Below are 17,767 nucleotides of genomic sequence, written 5' to 3'. Positions count from 1 at the left end.
CACACACACACACACACACACACACACCTAATTGTAGTATAATGTAATACAATAAATAAACTAATGTCAAAAACGAATGTTCTTACTAGGAATTTGTTTTTTTAAAAATGAGGGACTGGGGCGGGATTAGAGGCGGGGTTGGGGGCGGGATTAGAGGCGGGACTAGGTGGCGAGTAGATTTTTTGGTTCGGCGAGTAGATTTTTGGGTGATTTGTCAAGCACTGTATATATACATACATATATATATATATATATATATATATATATATATATATATATATATATATATATATATACACCATATACATTTTAAGTTATGGTGGGTGAAATAAAGGCAACACAAAACCTCCACCGCATACAGCCAATATATATATATATATATACTGTACATACATTGCATCTCATGACATAGATACAATGTCTCTGCTGTCTCAAACTGTCCACTTATAAGAACAAAGTGCTTAACCAATTAGGTCTCATTAGACAACTCCTGTACTGTGGCAATTTCTATATGAGAATGAATGGCCCCAGCAGAGATATATAGCACTGTGATTTACCTTGAAAGCCTGTGTTTGTGTCGCAAACAGCGAGATTATAGAAAGCCCTATCCACTCCAAGGCCAGGCATTATGGCTTTGTAAGTAATGGTCGCACGGAATACAGTGAGCTGATTGGAGGTTTGAGATCAGCTGACCCGCATTGATTTTCACATGACAGATTTACTGGACTGTGGCAAAGAATGTCATTGACCGCACACACACGCGCATACGCACACACACTATATTGGTGGTAATTTTGATTTTACGGATCAGAACTAAACAACTACAGTAAATCAGGACGTATCTCTGGAACATGGGGGGGGGGGGTCTCAGGTGCTAAAAACAATTTGGGCAGTTCAGCTCCGGTGGAGCCCCCGGTTTAAATTGTTTAAAAAAAAAACAAAGTGACACCAGCGCCATCTGATAATTCAGGAAGTAGCGCAACAGGTAAACCGGTAAGTACCATCTCGGGAACCATGGGGTCCTCATGGCAATAAGTAGGGGGGCGCTGTTCCGCAGAACCCCCTGGTTTGAATTCTGTACATTGGAAGGGATTGCTGCTTTAACGATTTCGGAGCCCTGTACCAGGTAAGTCATGGAAATGTTCCTGCAGTACGTTCCCGTTCAGGAGCAATCCGAGGGCTCATGAGCCGTCCGATCATTTCTGTTCCTACAAAATAATGATGGGATGGCCCAAATCCTATAGGTAGGGACAAGATTTTGTTTTTTCGTCTAGCATTCTCCTGCAGCCTGGGGAACGCTAACATGTCAAACAAAACGCCCACACGCTAACAGAGCCAATTGGTGGGTACCTGAGCCATGTGATCACTCCTCTGACCAGTCATAGTGGTCAGATGGTACAGGTCCCTACCTGGTCCCTCCTACACTATATGTGCAACATGGCAATGGTGAGATGTCAACGGCTCTGCCAACCAAACATGCAGGGAGCCAATCAGAGGACTCCTGTCCCATGTGATCACTTGTGGTCAAAACCTGATACACGGGCCTCTTCTGGGGGGTGTGCTGTGTGGTTTCCCTTTGGGGGTTAGTTGTAGAGAAGTGTTTCACTACAGTGTTTCGTAGGAACCCTTGGGTTCCCCGGGTGTCCCTAAAGGGTTCCCTGCAATTCTCAGATTATTTGAACATTGTACAAAATACAGAAGAATTTACGATGCAGCTGATCTCAGACGCGCTATTAGAGAGGGTTGGGGTTCCTTACAATGCATCTGATCTCAGACGCTATTAGAGAGGGTTGGGGTTCCTTACAATGCATCTGATCTCAGGCGCGCTATTAGAGAGGGTTGGGGTTCATTACAATGCATCTGATCTCATACGCGCTATTAGAGAGGGTTGGGGTTCCTTACAATGCATCTGATCTCAGATGCGCTGTTAGAGAGGGTTGGGGTTCCCTAGAATATGTCACAATATAATTATAGGATTCCTTAACCCAAAAGACTTTAAAAAACCCTGTTGTATAGGAAAAAGAGAGAGGGCGTATCTCTTGTGCTTAGTGAAATACTTTGTTGCAGTATTGCTACATTGATTATTCTAAATTGCTAGATTTCGTGTTGATTGTTACTTTAGAGGGAGCATAAGGGAGAGGGTGTGGGGGAGAGGGAGCATAAGAGAGAGAGTGTAAGGGAGGGTGTGTGGGGGGAGAGGGAGCATAAGGGGGAGAGTGTGGGGGGAGAGAGAGCGTAAGGGAGGGTGTGTGGGGGGAGAGGGAGCGTAAGGGAGAGTGTGTGGGAAGAGGGAGCGTAAGAGAGAGTGTGTGGGGGAGAGGGAGCGTAAGGGAGAGTGTGTGGGGGAGAGGGAGCGCAAGGGAGAGTGTGTGGGGGAGAGAGGGAGCGTAAGTTAGAGTGTGTGGGGGAGAGTGAGCGTAAGGGAGAGAGTGTGTGGGGAAAGGGAGCGTAAGAGAGAGTGTGTGGGGGAGAAGGAGCGTAAGAGAGAGTGTGTGGGGGAGATGGAGCGTAAGGCAGAGTGTGTGGGGGAGAGTGAGAGTAAGGGAGAGTGTGTGGGGGGAGATGGAGCGTAAGGGAGAGTGTGTGGGGGAGAGGGAGTGTAAGGGAGAGTGTGTGGGGGAGAGGGAGTGTAAGGGAGAGTGTGTGGGGGAGAGGGAGTGTAAGGGAGAGTGTGTGGGGGGAGAGGAGCATAAGGGAGAGAGTGTGGGGGGAGAGAGCATAAGGGAGGGTGTGTGGGGGGGAGGGAGCATAAGGGAGAGAGTGTGGGGGGAGAGAGCGTAAGGGAGAGAGTGTGGGGGGAGAAAGAGCGTAAGGGAGGGTGTGTGGGGGGAGAGGGAGCGTAAGGGAGAGTGTGTGGGGGAGTGGGAGCATAAGGGAGAGTGTGTGGGGAGAGGGAGCGTAAGAGAGAGTGTGTGGGGGAGAAGGAGCGTAAGAGAGAGTGTGTGGGGGAGAGGGAGCATAAGGGAGAGTGTGTGGGGGGAGAGGGAGTGTAAGGGAGAGTGTGTGGGGGAGAGGGAGCGTAAGTTAGAGTGTGTGGGGGGAGATGGAGCGTAAGGGAGAGTGTGTGGGGAAGAGTGAGCGTAAGGGAGAGTGTGTGTGGGGGAGAGGGAGTGTAAGGGAGAGTGTGTGGGGGGAGAGGAGCGTAAGGAAGAGTGTGTGGGGGGAGAGGGAGTGTAAGGGAGAGTGTGTGGGGGGAGAGGGAGCGTAAGGGAGAGTGTGTGGGGGAGAGGGAGCATAAGGGAGAGAGTGTGGGGGAGAGGGAGCGTAAGGTAGAGTGTGTGGGGGAGAGGGAGCGTAAGGTAGAGTGTGTGTGTGGGGAGAGGGAGCGTAAGGGAGAGTGTGGGGGAAAGGGAGCATAAGGGAGAGTGTGTGTGTGGGTGAGAGGGAGGGTAAGGGAGAGTGTGTGGGGCACAGGGAGCGTAAGGGAGAGTGTGTGGGGGGAGATGGAGCGTAAGGGAGAGTGTGTGGGGGAGAGAGGGAGCGTAAGTTAGAGTGTGTGGGGGGAGATGGAGCGTAAGGGAGAGTGTGTGGGGGAGATGGAGCGTAAGGGAGAGTTTGTGGGGGAGAGGGAGCGTAAGGGAGAGTGTGTGTGGGGAGAGGGAGTGTAAGGGAGAGTGTGTGGGGGAGAGGGAGTGTAAGGGAGAGTGTGTGGGGGGAGAGGAGTGTAAGGGAGAGTGTGAGGGGGGAGATGGAGCGTAAGGAAGAGTGTGTGGGGGAGAGAGGGAGCGTAAGGGAGTGTGTGTGGGGGGAGATGGAGCGTAAGGGAGAGAGTGTGTGTGGGAGAGAGGGAGCATAAGGGAGAGTGTGTGGGGGGAGAGGGAGCGTAAAGGAGAGAGTGTGGAGGGAGAGGGAGTGTAAGGGACAGTGTGTGGGGGAGAGGGAGCGTAAGGGAGAGAGTGTGGGGGAGGGGGAGCGTAAGGGAGAGAGTGTGGAGGAGAAGGAGCGTAAGGGAGAGTGTGTGGGGGGAGAGGAGCGTAAGGAAGAGTGTGTGGGGGGAGAGGGAGCGTAAGGGAGAGTGTGTGGGGGGAGAGGGAGCGTAAGGGAGAGTGTGTGGGTGAGAGGGAGGGTAAGGGAGAGAGTGTGGGGGAGAGGGAGCGTAAGGCAGAGTGTGTGGGGGAGAGAGCGTAAGGGAGAGTGTGTGTGGGGGGAGAGGGAGCGTAAGGGAGAGTGTGTGGGGTGAGAGGGAGCGTAAGGGAGAGAGTGTGGGGGGAGAGGGAGCGTAAGGGAGAGAGTGTGGGGGGAGAGGGAGCATAAGGGAGAGTGTGTGGGGGGAGAGGGAGCGTAAGGGAGAGTGTGTGGGGGGACAGGGAGCGTAAGGGAGAGAGTGTGTGGGGAGAGGGAGCGTAAGGGAGAGTGTGTGGGGCAGAGGGAGCGTAAAGGAGAGTGTGTGGGGGAAAGGGAGCGTAAGGGAGAGAGTGCGGGGGAGAGGGAGTGTAAGGGAGGGTGTGTGGGGGGAGAGGGAGCGTAAGGGAGAGTGTGTGGGGGGAGAGGGAGCGTAAAGGAGAGTGTGTGGGGGAAAGGGAGCGTAAGGGAGAGAGTGTGGGGGGAGAGGGAGCGTAAGGGAGAGTGTGTGGGGGGAGAGGGAGCGTAAGGGAGAGTGTGTGGGGGGAGAGGGAGCGTAAGGGAGAGTGTGTGGGGGAAAGGGAGCGTAAGGGAGAGAGTGTGGGGGGAGAGGAGCGTAAGGGAGAGTGTGTGGGGGGAGAAGGAACATAAGGCAGAGTGTGTGGGGGAGAGGGAGCGTAAGGTAGAGAGTGTGTGTGGGGGAGAGGGAGCGTAAGGTAGAGAGTGTGTGTGGGGGAGAGGGAGCATAAGGTAGAGAGTGTGGGGGGAGAGGGAGCGTAAGGTAGAGAGTGTGTGTGGGGGGAGAGGGAGCGTAAGGTAGAGAGTGTGGGGGGAGAGAGACGTAAGGGAGAGTGTGTGGGGGGAGAGGGGGCGTAAGGGAGAGTGTGTGGGGGAGAGAGGGAGCGTAAGGGAGAGTGGATGGGGGGAGAGGGAGCATAAGGGAGAGTGTGTGGGGGAGAGAGGGAGAGTGTGTGGGGGAGAGAGGGAGCGTAAGGGAGAGTGTGTGGGGGGAGAGGGAGCATAAGAGAGTGTGTGGCTGAGAGGGAGTGTAAGGGAGAGAGTGTGGGGGGAGAGGGAGCGTAAGGGAGAGTGTGTGGAGGGAGATTGGGCGTAAGAGAGTGTGTGTGTGGGTGAGAGGGAGTGTAAGGGACAGGTGTGGGGGGAGAGGGAGGGTAAGAGACAGTGTGTGGGGGGAGAGTATGTGGGGGAGATAGAGTGGGGGGGAGAGGGAGCATAAGGGAGAGGGTGTGGGGGAGAGGGAGCATAAGGGAGAGAGTGTGGGAGGAGAGAGCGTAAGGGAGGGTGTGTGGGGGGGAGAGGGAGCGTAAGGGAGAGTGTGTGGGGGGAGAGGGAGCATAAAAGAGAGTGTGTGGGGAGAGGGAGCGTAAGAGAGAATGTGTGGGGGAGAGGGAGCGTAAGGGAGAGTGTGTGGGGGAGAGGGAGTGTAAGAGAGAATGTGTGGGGGAGAGGGAGCGTAAGGGAGAGTGTGTGGGGGAGAGGGAGCATAAGGGAGAGTGTGTGGGGAGAGGGAGCGTAAGAGAGAGTGTGTGGGGGAGAGGGAGCGTAAGAGAGATTGTGTGGGGGAGATGGAGTGTGGGGGAGAGGGAGCAGCCGTACCAGATGTAAAACGTCCAACTTGGAATTCCAGCTAGAGCTCGTTTCTGCCAGTATAGGAATATGCGAAGTTTTGCGAACATAGCAAGGCTGACCCGGAGATACCAGAAGACACATACCTCCTAGTGCAGGAACAGGAAAAGCTCAGTAACGCTGCAGGGGCCATGTGGAGATCACCGATTAATCCTCAGTGCCCTGGCTGTGCTTTAAAAACGATCACACCCTCCGGAATTATTGCCTATGAGTGACAGCACCAGTACCCTTCGGCATGTCTTATTTTGTCACAATGTGAGAGAAAGGAAACTACCTTATGTTCCTTGTTTGGGAATTGCAACACAACCCCACCATAGCAGAAAAAGAACCAAGCTAAAGTCTATGTTGATTTTTCTACAGTATATCCACCCATTTACAGCGGATATAGAACAAACCCCTACATTCTGAAAACATAATGTAACAACTTATTACTCTTGTTTTAGTGTGTTGATTGAATCGTAGATATGTGTTATTGGGCAGTTGTGCTCATTTGGGGTTTGTGGTGGCCAAAAAGGCATGAAAACCTATACCTACAGTATTTGGTATCAGCAAACTCAGAGGACCTGGGGCAGTAACATTCAGTATACCTGCCCCAGAATAGACTGAGCATGTGTGAAAAATGTTGGTGCCCAGTCGATGTTTGTGCAAACTTAAACTTAAAATCAGTAGTATTAGATAAAACTTGCTACATTTTTTTTAAAATTCAACTCTTAATGCAATTTTAATGAGTTATAATATACTGAGCATCCTTTGATTTCTATAGCAGGTTTTAGCCACCTCCCCAGCAGTGCATGATCTTTGTAACACTTTCCTATTTGGGATCATTTGTTGCCAATATTCCCAGCAGCTTGAGCTGCAAAATGTAACAATAGATAATGTTACCTTAGTAGTATAAGAATACATTGTAGCTGCTGAGTTACACTGACTCAAGGATGGATTGAAACTGAAAGGCAGACATTTAGAGAACCCTGGGAAGCATAATATTTGCTGATCGATCAAGGGACAACCATTCGATTGACAGCTTAGGTAATTCGTTTTTATAAAGGTAATCAAAGGTGGCATATATTAAAACTAATATATATATATATATGCCGCAGGGACTGCCTCTAAGAGAAACTTAATAGATTCACAGCCACACATTTTTGTGATGAAAGAGATGTTACCCATGTGTACTGTATATTCTTTGGGGTGTGTACTTTCAGAAAACATATACTTTTGTGGGAGTATTCATGATTACAATGAGCTGGTATAAACAAAATTTCAATTTAAACCCCGAAATTAGTGTATATTTATCTGAAATAGATTAAGATCAATGTTTTCAAATTGGATTCCGGACCAAAAGGTTTGGTAGAGAAAAACTTGTTAGCCATGTTAGAATTCTTTGTGGTGAGTACTTTCATAAAATATATACTTCTGTGGGGTTATCAGCAGAATTATCAAGGGTCCCACTCGAGTGTGTACAAGTACTGCCCTATTTTTGTATGGGGGAGGCTGAATACATGGTGGTAAATAATTCCCATAGTGTTCCTACCTTATCAGCCATGATCATCGAGGATCCACCATGAATACCTATGATGGGAGTGAGCGTCTGGGCAGAAATGAAGTCCAAAATTTGAGCAATAGCCTCCTGGTCGGTGTCATCACCAAATACGACTCCTTGAACCTTCTTGTCAGACATGAGGTCACAGATTCGCGTTATGATGCTCTTGGGGTCAGACTCGTTCATGGTGACCAGCTCCACCCGAGGAGTCACCGAGAGGTGGTGGAAGTCATCTTTCTCGTGGACATCTTTGATGGCGACCTCTTCTGAGGTGCCCACCAAAATGACTGCAATGTCCATACTGGGGTGTTTCTGGGCGTGGGAACCCATAGATAAAAGGATCATCAGGCTGATTTGTAAAAAGTAGCAGGTTCCTGTAGGCCTCATCTTCAACTCTTACACTCCCTGCAAGACGAGGAAAGGAGGAAGGTTAAGGTGGAGTCCTATACATTACAAGATATTGTACCTAGCCATGTAACCCATCTCTACCATTAGCCAACGTTATTTCATTATTTGAGATAGGCTTTTGTAAGGTTATCGTTTGGGTCACATACTCCAACTGATCTAAATATGCTGCATTGATCCGAACTATGCTTTGATCCGTGCTAAATCACAATACATTACATACTTATTTCTCCCGAAGAGGCACAATCAGAGTGGTAGCCGGATATAAATGAAGCTAGATAGTAGATATCACTTTGAACATGTCCACAAGAAAAAATAAAATAAGTGCGCGCGGTCCCAAAAATCTTGTAATGTCCCAAAAGTGTGAATAAAATTCTCTCTGCAGTTCCTCACTCTCCCGTGATCAGCGGGGCAAACAACTGAAGGAATAGACACACATAGCAGGGCGCAAAAAGAGAAAGAAACACACTATTAGTATAAGATTAAAAGTAATTAATATTTATAGTATGCATGAGATAAACTAAAACTTACATTGGTGCATTAGTTCTAACCAGCTATATTTTAACTGGACGTCTACACTGTCAATCATACCTCCTGACGAAGCGTCGTATGACGCGAAACGTGTAGAGGTGACGTCACACGCCGCAGAGTAGGCGTTACTGCGTTCCTCCGGGCAGCTGTGGTTATACCTCCTTGTGGGTTGAATAGCGCGAGGTGTAAGGGTTTTATCTTTTGAGCCGGAAGAACTGTGTAACCGGACGATCAGGCATCTAGGGATCTTGCCATTGTTTTGGTCTACGTGCTCGATTACACCACCGATTACACCACCGATTACACCACCGATTACACCACCGATTACACCACCGATTACACCACCGATTACACCACCGATTACACCACCGATTACACCACCGATTACACCACCGATTACACCACCGATTACACCACCGATTACACCACCGATTACACCACCGATTACACCACCGATTACACCACCGATTACACCACCGATTACACCACCGATTACACCACCGATTACACCACCGATTACACCACCGATTACACCACCGATTACACCACCGATTACACCACCGATTACACCACCGATTACACCACCGATTACACCACCGATTACACCACCGATTACACCACCGATTACACCACCGATTACACCACCGATTACACCACCGATTACACCACCGATTACACCACCGATTACACCACCGATTACACCACCGATTACACCACCGATTACACCACCGATTACACCACCGATTACACCACCGATTACACCACCGATTACACCACCGATTACACCACCGATTACACCACCGATTACACCACCGATTACACCACCGATTACACCACCGATTACACCACCGATTACACCACTCCTTCAAAGCTTCCCCAGAGATGGTTGGATTTATTCTGATCCTATTTTTTATGTAAGTTTTATTTTATCTCATGCATACTATAAATATTCATTACTTTTAATCTTATACTAATAGTGTGTTTTCTTCTCTTTTTGCGCCCTGCTATATGTGTATACAGTATCACTTTGAACATGCCTTTAAACCTTGAAATCAATTAATTTCCTCTTTCTTTTTCACAATATACAGGCATACCCCAGTTTAAGGACACTCACTTTAAGTACACTCGCGAGTAAGGACATATCGCCCAATAGGCAAACAGCAGCTCACGCATGCGCCTGTCAGCACGTCCTGAAAGCAATACCGGCTCCCTACCTGCACCGAAGCTGTGCGCAAGCGGGGAGACTATAGAGCCTGTTACACATGCGTTATTTACATTAGTTATGCACGTATATGACGATTGCAGTACAGTAAATGCATCGATAAGTGGGAAAAAGGGAGTGCTTCACTTTAAGTACGTCTTCGCTTTACATACATGCTCCGGTCCCATTGCGTACGTTAATGCAGGGTATGCCTGTATACATTTTTTCTCTGTGGAGACACACACACACATATATATCCACAAAGAGAGAAAAAATGTATATATTGTGAAAAATAAACAGGAAATTAATTTCAAGGTTTAAAGGCATGTTCAAAGTGATATCTACTATCTAGCTTCATTTACTGGCTACCACACTCATTCATCTGGCTACCACTCTGATTGCAGAGACATGCAAATGAACATACAGTAATATTTCCATTTGAGATTATATATATATATATATATACACACACACACATATATACACAGTTGTATGAAAAAGAAAGTACACCCTCTTTGAATTCCATGGTTTTACATATCAGGACATAATAACAATCATCTGTTCCTTAGCAGGTCTTAAAATTAGGTAAATACAACCTCAGATGAACAACAACACATGACATATTACACCGTGTCATGATATATTTAACAAAAATAAAGCCACGTGTGTATTGGAGGGTATTATTGTTTATGGGGTTATGTGTATTCGGGGGGTTACTATGTGTATTGAGGGAGGAGGGATTATGTGTATTGGGGGAGGAGGGATTATGTGTATTGGGGGAGGGAGGGGTTTATGGCCTATTGGGGAGGGTGTGTGTGGGACAGAGGTGGGGGTGGGAGAGAGAGCGCTGGGGGGGAGGGAGAGGTGGGTGTGTGGGAAAGAGAGAGATATGGGGGTGGGAGAGAGAGAGAGATGGGGGTGGGGAAGAGAGAGATATGGAGTGGGACAGAGAGAGTGAGAGGTGGGGTGGGAGAGAGATGTGGGGGCAGGAGAGAGAGAGAAAGGTGGGGTGGGAGAGAGTGTGAGAGGTGGGAGAGGGAGGTGGGGGTGGAAGAGAGAGAGAAAGAGCTGGGGGTGGACGAGAGAGAGGTGGCGATGGGAGAGAGAGAGAGAGAGAGAGAGAGAGAGAGAGAGAGAGAGAGAGAGAGAGAGAGAGAGAGAGAGAGAGAGGTGGGGCTGGGAGACACAGTGGTGGGGTTGGGAGAGAGAGAGGTGGGGTGGGAGAGGGAGGTGGGGGTGGAAGAGAGAGAGAGAGCTGGGGGTGGACGAGAGAGAGGTGGCGATGGGAGAGAGAGAGAGATGGGGGTGGGAGAGACAGTGGTGGGTTTGGGAGAGAGAGAGAGGTGGGGTGGGAGAGAGAGAGAGGTGGGGGTGGGAGAGAGTGTGAGAATTGGGGTGTAAGAGAGAGAGAGGTGGGGGTGGGAGAGAGAGAGAGGTGGGGGTGGGAGAGAGAGAGAGGTGGGGTGGGAGAGAGAGAGGTGGGGTGGGAGAGAGAGAGGTGTGAGATAGAGAGGGATGAGGAAGAGAGGTGGGGTGGGAGAGAGAGAGAGGTGGGAGAGAGAGGTGTGAGATAGAGAGGGATGAGCGAGAGAGGTTGGGTGAGAGAGACGACGAGACGCCAGGACCAAACGTGCACACTCAGATGAGATGTTACCTACACTGCCACACTTACTGATGGTACACACCATACTGACATTTCCTACTGCTTCTAGCAATATATTCCGGACATGTGTCACCTATTAACATTATCTACAATATCAGTCCCTCCCTCACAAGGAGGATCTATTTAAGATCATTTCTACATTGTCCTCGAATGTTATATATACCATAATTACCTTGGGCACCGAGGTATGTAAATTACATAAACACAATTGTCATGGAACAAGAATCACATTCCTGCCCGACCCCCCTTCTGCTTGTCAGCTCCTTAAGTTCAGCTGCAGGCATTGGCTCCATATACACACACTGTGCCTGTGTAACATGCAACAATGTTGCATTTCTTGCCTCTGAGCACATAATCAGTGAACTGCTACTGCAGCTTCTCCAGTCCTCCCAGTTAATGGACTTTCCCATGTTCTCCCCTGTCTTTTGCTGACAGTTAGTGCAGTCCCACTCAACCTTTAGTGTGACCCCTGCCCCTCACTTTCTTTTCCACCCTAGATTACAGTGAGTACAGACCTGTCTGCATCCACCCCTGGTAAGGCCTTTCTCTCTTACCATAGTCCAACCTCATAGAAGCATCCCACATAGAGAAGCACTCTCTGCCTACACCACACCTACAAGTTCCTGTGTTTTCTAATCCAGCAATAAAATTAAGAAAGACATTAAGGACTTGTCATGCTTTGGAAGAGGGAGGACATGAGTTGAGCTTACTGGAATCATTCACACATCATTCGTGACCCTGGTTCCAGGAAAGTAAGAGAGAGACCGTGTATTAGAGGTCTACGCAGAAGCTATCACTCACAGCCTTCATGCTACAAAAGTGCAGCTCTACACAGCTATACAGCAAACTGCTACAGCTTTCTGCAAAAACAAGCAGCAGTTTAAACAGAATAGTAAAACAAAGACCTGTGTTAGGGAATCACACAGGAGCTACTACTCAAAGACTTTATGCTAAACAGAATAGTCTCTGCACCCCAGGACAAGCAGCAGCTTCACTCTGCCAGACAGGGCAGCAAGCTTTATACAGCAAACTGCACACAGCCTGCAACCTTACAGAGAAGCAAGCAGCTTACACTGCACGAGCAACCCTGCACACAAGGCAGCAGCTTTGCAAACAGACTGTACACACAAACCTAATTGCCTTTTTCTCTGTCTGAGTCCACCCGCTGCTCAGCCCCACAGTGAGGAGCCAACGGACACCTGTAAGTACAGCTACCCCAACGCTGCACGCTGCAGGACACCGCTCGGCATCATCTGAGACAGACGCCCATCGCTGAAAAGGTAAAAGACCGCACGCCACACGCACTGGCAAAGGCCTACACACACCTACAGCATGGCGGAACTCAGAGCCTCACCAGACATCACGCAGGAAAGCGATCTCTCAAACACAGAGACCGCTGCGCAACTGCAACAGGCGCAGGCAGGCGCAAGGCCTAAACGGGCAGTCACACTGACACAAAAGGCCCGCGAGAAATATGAGAACGACATTGAAGCACACCGCGAAAGGTTAGAGAAGGCCTGGGAGGACACTGGTCGTGAAATATGTAACGTTGCAAGCACTAGTGATCAGGAGAAACAAATTAGGCAAGCTATAGCCCAATTGAGGTCAAGTCACAAACGTTACCAAATGCTGTCACAAACATATCTCGCCTACCTAAAAAGAATTAACACAGAGGAAAGCCTCAGCGAACGCGACCAGCAGGAGGCAACTGACCTGGAGCGTGACGGCTTCGTGCAGACCACTATTACTGAGGCCGAAGACCAGAGAAAAGACCTTTTGCTGGAAACTGCATCGCAGCGCACAAGCATATCCAGACACTCATCAAGGTCAGCAAGATCAGTGCAATCTCACGCGTCTAGCGCAAGCGCGAGCGCTACCAAGGCGCGAGCCACCGCAGAGGCCGCACGTGCCAGGGCCGAATATGGTCGGAAAGAGGCAGCCGTAAGGGCAGAAAGAGCCAAATTAGACGCGGATCTAGAGGCACTCAATCAAGAGAAGGAAGCCGCTGCCGCCATAGCCCAAGCCGAAGTCCTGGAAGCAGCTGCGAGACAGGACGGCGGGGAGCTACCGTACAGACGGATAGCCTCAGAGGATCCAGCCCAACGCACTGAAGACTACGTAAGGAGCCTCTTCAGTGTAAACACCAGCGCACCATCTCAACACGGAGGGAGCGACACCACAGACAACGAAGACTCGCTAGGACCACGAGGAGAAGACGTTGCTCCGTCAATGGCACACGCTGCCTGGGATAGCCACAGCCGCAACAGTGATCCACACGCCAGAGCGCACACGGATGCACCACAACAGGCTCGTAATCCAGGTACACCCACGCGGGAGAAAACAGCCCCTCACACTGGCCAGCAGCCATCACGCGTTCACGCAAAGGAAGAGGCGACCGCACGGACCGTCCCAGCAACTACCTCAGAACGGGGCAAACGCGCCGACGTCTCAGGTCTGACAGACATAGCCAAGTACATGATCCGGCGCGACTTGGTGCACGCAGGACTCATCAGCTTCGACGACCGCCCTGAGAACTACCGGACGTGGAAGTTCACGTTCAAAGACGCAATCGACAGCTTGGACTTCTCAGCAAGGGAAGAGCTCAACCTGTTAGTCAAGTTCCTGGGGAACGTATCCAGGGAGCAAGCGCAGAGACTTCGGACGGCAAACGCGCATCAACCCCAAGTAGGTCTTGACCTAGTGTGGGAAAGGCTAGAAGAGACCTATGGCAGCCCTGAAGCAGTCGAGGATTCGCTCTTCAAAAGAATCGAGAGCTTCCCCAAGATCACAAGTAAAGACTACTCGAAGTTACGAGATCTTGGAGACCTGCTGCAAGAACTGGAGTCCGCAAGGAAAGACCATTCCTTAATAGGTCTCAACGCCCTAGATTCAGCTCGTGGAGTGAGACCCATCCTGGAGAAGCTACCCTTCAACCTCCAAGAAAGGTGGCTTTCACAAGGTTCCAAATACAAAAGGGAGAAGCAGGTTGTCTTCCCCCCATTCTCATTCTTCGTGAGCTTCATCTGCGAAGCGGCAAAGACAAGAAACGATCCCAGTTTCATCTTAGGTGCGCAAACCACATACAGTGCAAGCAGCCCGAAGAACGAGAGACCAGCGACGAGATATGGTAACCCCCAAACACCCATCTCGGCCCGCAGGACGGACGTGCCTCCCACGGCCCAAACTACTCCCGATCAGTCGGTCGCCGGAGACAAGGAACCAAGGGACCCAAACAGGGAATGTCCCATACACAAGAAGCCACACCCACTCAACAAGTGCTTTGGGTTCAGGATGAAGTCCCTAGAGGAACGCAAGAGGTTACTTGGAGAATTCGGAGTTTGCTTCAAGTGCTGCGGTTCCACGACCCATCTAGCCAGGGACTGTAAGGAAGAGATCAAATGCACAGTGTGCGAGAGTGACAAGCACGTGACAGCGTTACACCCAGAGGCGATGACACTCCACCAACTCAAGAACCCATCCTCCATAGCGGAGCATGGCGGGGAGAAAGAAGAAGGAGAGTCAACATCCGTCACATCTCAGCGCACTGAGGTTTGCGGAAAAGAAGGTGACAAAATGTCCTGTTCCAAAATATGCCTTGTCGCAGTGCACCCCCAGGGACAACCTGAGAAGGCTATTCGGATGTACGCAATCCTCGACGACCAGAGCAACCGATCACTGGTCAGGTCAGAGTTCTTCGACATGTTTAACATACAAGATGGTGCCTTTCCTTACACTCTCAGAACGTGCGCAGGGCAAATGGAGACCACAGGGAGAAGAGTGAACGGCTACACCATATGCTCAATAGACGGCAAAGTGAACATGCCCCTTCCCACACTCATCGAGTGCAACCACATGACCACAAACAGGGACGAGATACCCACACCAGATGTGGCACTCCATTACCCCCACCTCAAAGGAATAGCCAACCACATCCGGCCGGTGGAACAAGACGCCAAGATCCTGCTGCTGCTCGGTAGGGACATCATGAGGGTACATAAAGTCCGTAAACAACACAACGGACCCCACAACGCGCCATACGCCCAAAGACTCGACCTAGGATGGGTGATAGTGGGCAACTCGTGCACTAACAGAGAGCACGGGCAAGACTACGTTGATGCCCGCAGAACGGAGGTGACAGAATGTGGACACACATCTCTCTCTGAACCATGTCTTGGCCATCTCCAAGTGACCGAAGGGCCAAGTGAAGAGGAAAGACAAGGTCATACCCCTGAGACCAACAAAGACATCCTCACGCCGATGGGATGCGACAATGGCTTAGGATGCTCAGCAGTCCAGACAGCCAAGGATGATGAGTCGACTCCACCGAAGGAAGAGAGTAACCTCCCAAAGGTGACCGATAAAGGGATCGTCCTAAAAACAACAAACAATCAGACAATACTCCCGCGAGCAAGGGCACAATTAAGACGTACAGTTGTTCCTCTCCACAGAGTATCAAGCAACAGAGCAACCAATTGCCACGGCTGGCATAGCCGCAAAAGATTGCGCCCCACAGGCGAAGCCACAGTGTCAAAAGGACTGTTCGTTCAAACACGTAAAAGGGGACAGTTGCAGAGACATTTCCCAAAAGGATTTACAAGGACAAAAGAGACTGTTCTTCGTCATGTCCAGGGAGAAAACAACCTCCCGATGGAAGTCAACAAAGAAACACAAAAGCGTTTCACCAAACTACGCGGAGATGTTCTCGTGCAAGAGAAATGTACCGATGAACTACGGTGCACAGCGTTCCAGACAACAAGGAACGATGACAAACAAACACCCTCGAGGGAAGATAGAGGATTCCCGAGGTTAACTGTCAAGGAGCTCTCTAAAGACGGACTAAGCAGTCGGGTGACTCCGCTACCATTCCGTTCACCAAGGAGGCGCTTCCCAAACAATGGAGAACATGCCATCTCTAGGTTCACCTCGCACCTCTGCGGCCCACAAAGGGAACCAGAGACCAAAAACAACTTTGTGGTCTTCATCCAGAAGATATTCTTTACCGGCCACGCAAAGCCAGCACCTCTAATGGAGGAAGGCAAAGAATGTCGGTACCTCCAATCACCTGGGGCCTACCACCCTCAGGAACCCGATCAAATCCGGGTAATGTTCAACCCCAGCGCTCAGCTTCAGGGAGTCTCCCTGAACGACGCCCCCTTTATTGGATTACATTCGACAACCAGTTTTCCAGGGACAGTAATCCGCTCCCACAAGGAGCCAAAAGCCCTCTCCTTCTGCCAAACGCCAGGTGATAGAGCAACAGGCTGCCACGGCTGGTATACCTACAAGGGGATACACTCTGTGGGTGAAACTACAGAGACAAAAGGACTGTTCTCTCACAAGACTAAAAGGAAACAGTGCCAGAGACTTTTATACAAAGACATTGTGGTGCAACCAGCAAACCTGGAGCTGTGCATCCACCCTGCATCCTTTGCTAAAGAACCTTGGCCAAGGGACCTTGATACCAGTGATACCGGCCGGTGTCACATCGCTATGTGGACATGGACTCTTACATTGTTCGAGAATGTGATGTTATCTTTGTTATGCATTGCACATATGTTCCACATATTCCAGTTATATAGTGGTATCTCCAGATACCAGACGGGGAGTGTCATGGAACAAGAATCACATTCCTGCCCGACCCCCCTTCTGCTTGTCAGCTCCTTAAGTTCAGCTGCAGGCATTGGCTCCATATACACACACTGTGCCTGTGTAACATGCAACAATGTTGCATTTCTTGCCTCTGAGCACATAATCAGTGAACTGCTACTGCAGCTTCTCCAGTCCTCCCAGTTAATGGACTTTCCCATGTTCTCCCCTGTCTTTTGCTGACAGTTAGTGCAGTCCCACTCAACCTTTAGTGTGACCCCTGCCCCTCACTTTCTTTTCCACCCTAGATTACAGTGAGTACAGACCTGTCTGCATCCACCCCTGGTAAGGCCTTTCTCTCTTACCATAGTCCAACCTCATAGAAGCATCCCACATAGAGAAGCACTCTCTGCCTACACCACACCTACAAGTTCCTGTGTTTTCTAATCCAGCAATAAAATTAAGAAAGACATTAAGGACTTGTCATGCTTTGGAAGAGGGAGGACATGAGTTGAGCTTACTGGAATCATTCACACATCATTCGTGACCCTGGTTCCAGGAAAACAATGACATACCGAATAAGGACAGGCAAGCGCAAACCAGCACTAGGGGGGATCAGTTACCCAAGAAGTCCCAATGCACATCAAATATGACACATTATATGAGTTAACTCATAAATATTACTGTGTAATACGGCAGGTATACGCTTATAGGGGTCCATGCTGAATAGGACAAGAAGTGAAGGGTGACACGCTGTGAGTGCATATTTACATGTCATTACCCAGAATCCCGTGCTGCAGGGGAAGCACCGAATGCTAAGATATAATGGGGAAGCGCGGGTTGCAGACCTGTCTGAGATGTGTGGCTGTGCTCACAAGTGGGGTTTGTATTCGCTGTCACTGCAAGGAGGAGGGCTTTTGTCACTTTTTTTTACTCGCCATACGTTATTTTGTGCACACACACACACACACAGACAATATGTAACAAGCCTAGTGGCATAACGTTGACATATTAGTGTTTATTTGATCTACCGTATGGATAAATTAAATTTACTCTAAGTGTAGTACTGAACGGTTTCCTTTCAAGATTGTCCCTGCAGCTTATCCTTATAGAAAGTGCCGGAACCCCGTAT

General features: G+C 49.7%; 1 protein-coding gene across 1 annotated transcript in view; it reads right to left on the bottom strand.

The window, feature by feature from the left end:
* Nucleotides 1-17,767, bottom strand: part of GRIN2B (glutamate ionotropic receptor NMDA type subunit 2B) — a 375,272-nt gene that overhangs the window by 240,154 nt on the left and 117,351 nt on the right. Inside the window, exon 3 of the mRNA XM_075573972.1 lies at nucleotides 7,241-7,654. Coding sequence (XP_075430087.1) covers nucleotides 7,241-7,636 — 396 coding nt within the window. The 5' untranslated portion in view covers nucleotides 7,637-7,654. The remainder of the gene's footprint in view (nucleotides 1-7,240; nucleotides 7,655-17,767) is intronic.

The sequence above is a fragment of the Ascaphus truei genome, chromosome 17 (assembly GCF_040206685.1).
Source record: "Ascaphus truei isolate aAscTru1 chromosome 17, aAscTru1.hap1, whole genome shotgun sequence".
Classification (NCBI taxonomy): domain Eukaryota; kingdom Metazoa; phylum Chordata; class Amphibia; order Anura; family Ascaphidae; genus Ascaphus; species Ascaphus truei.
The sequence above is the reverse complement of the archived record's forward strand: the minus strand, read 5'-3'. Positions and strand labels throughout refer to the sequence as shown.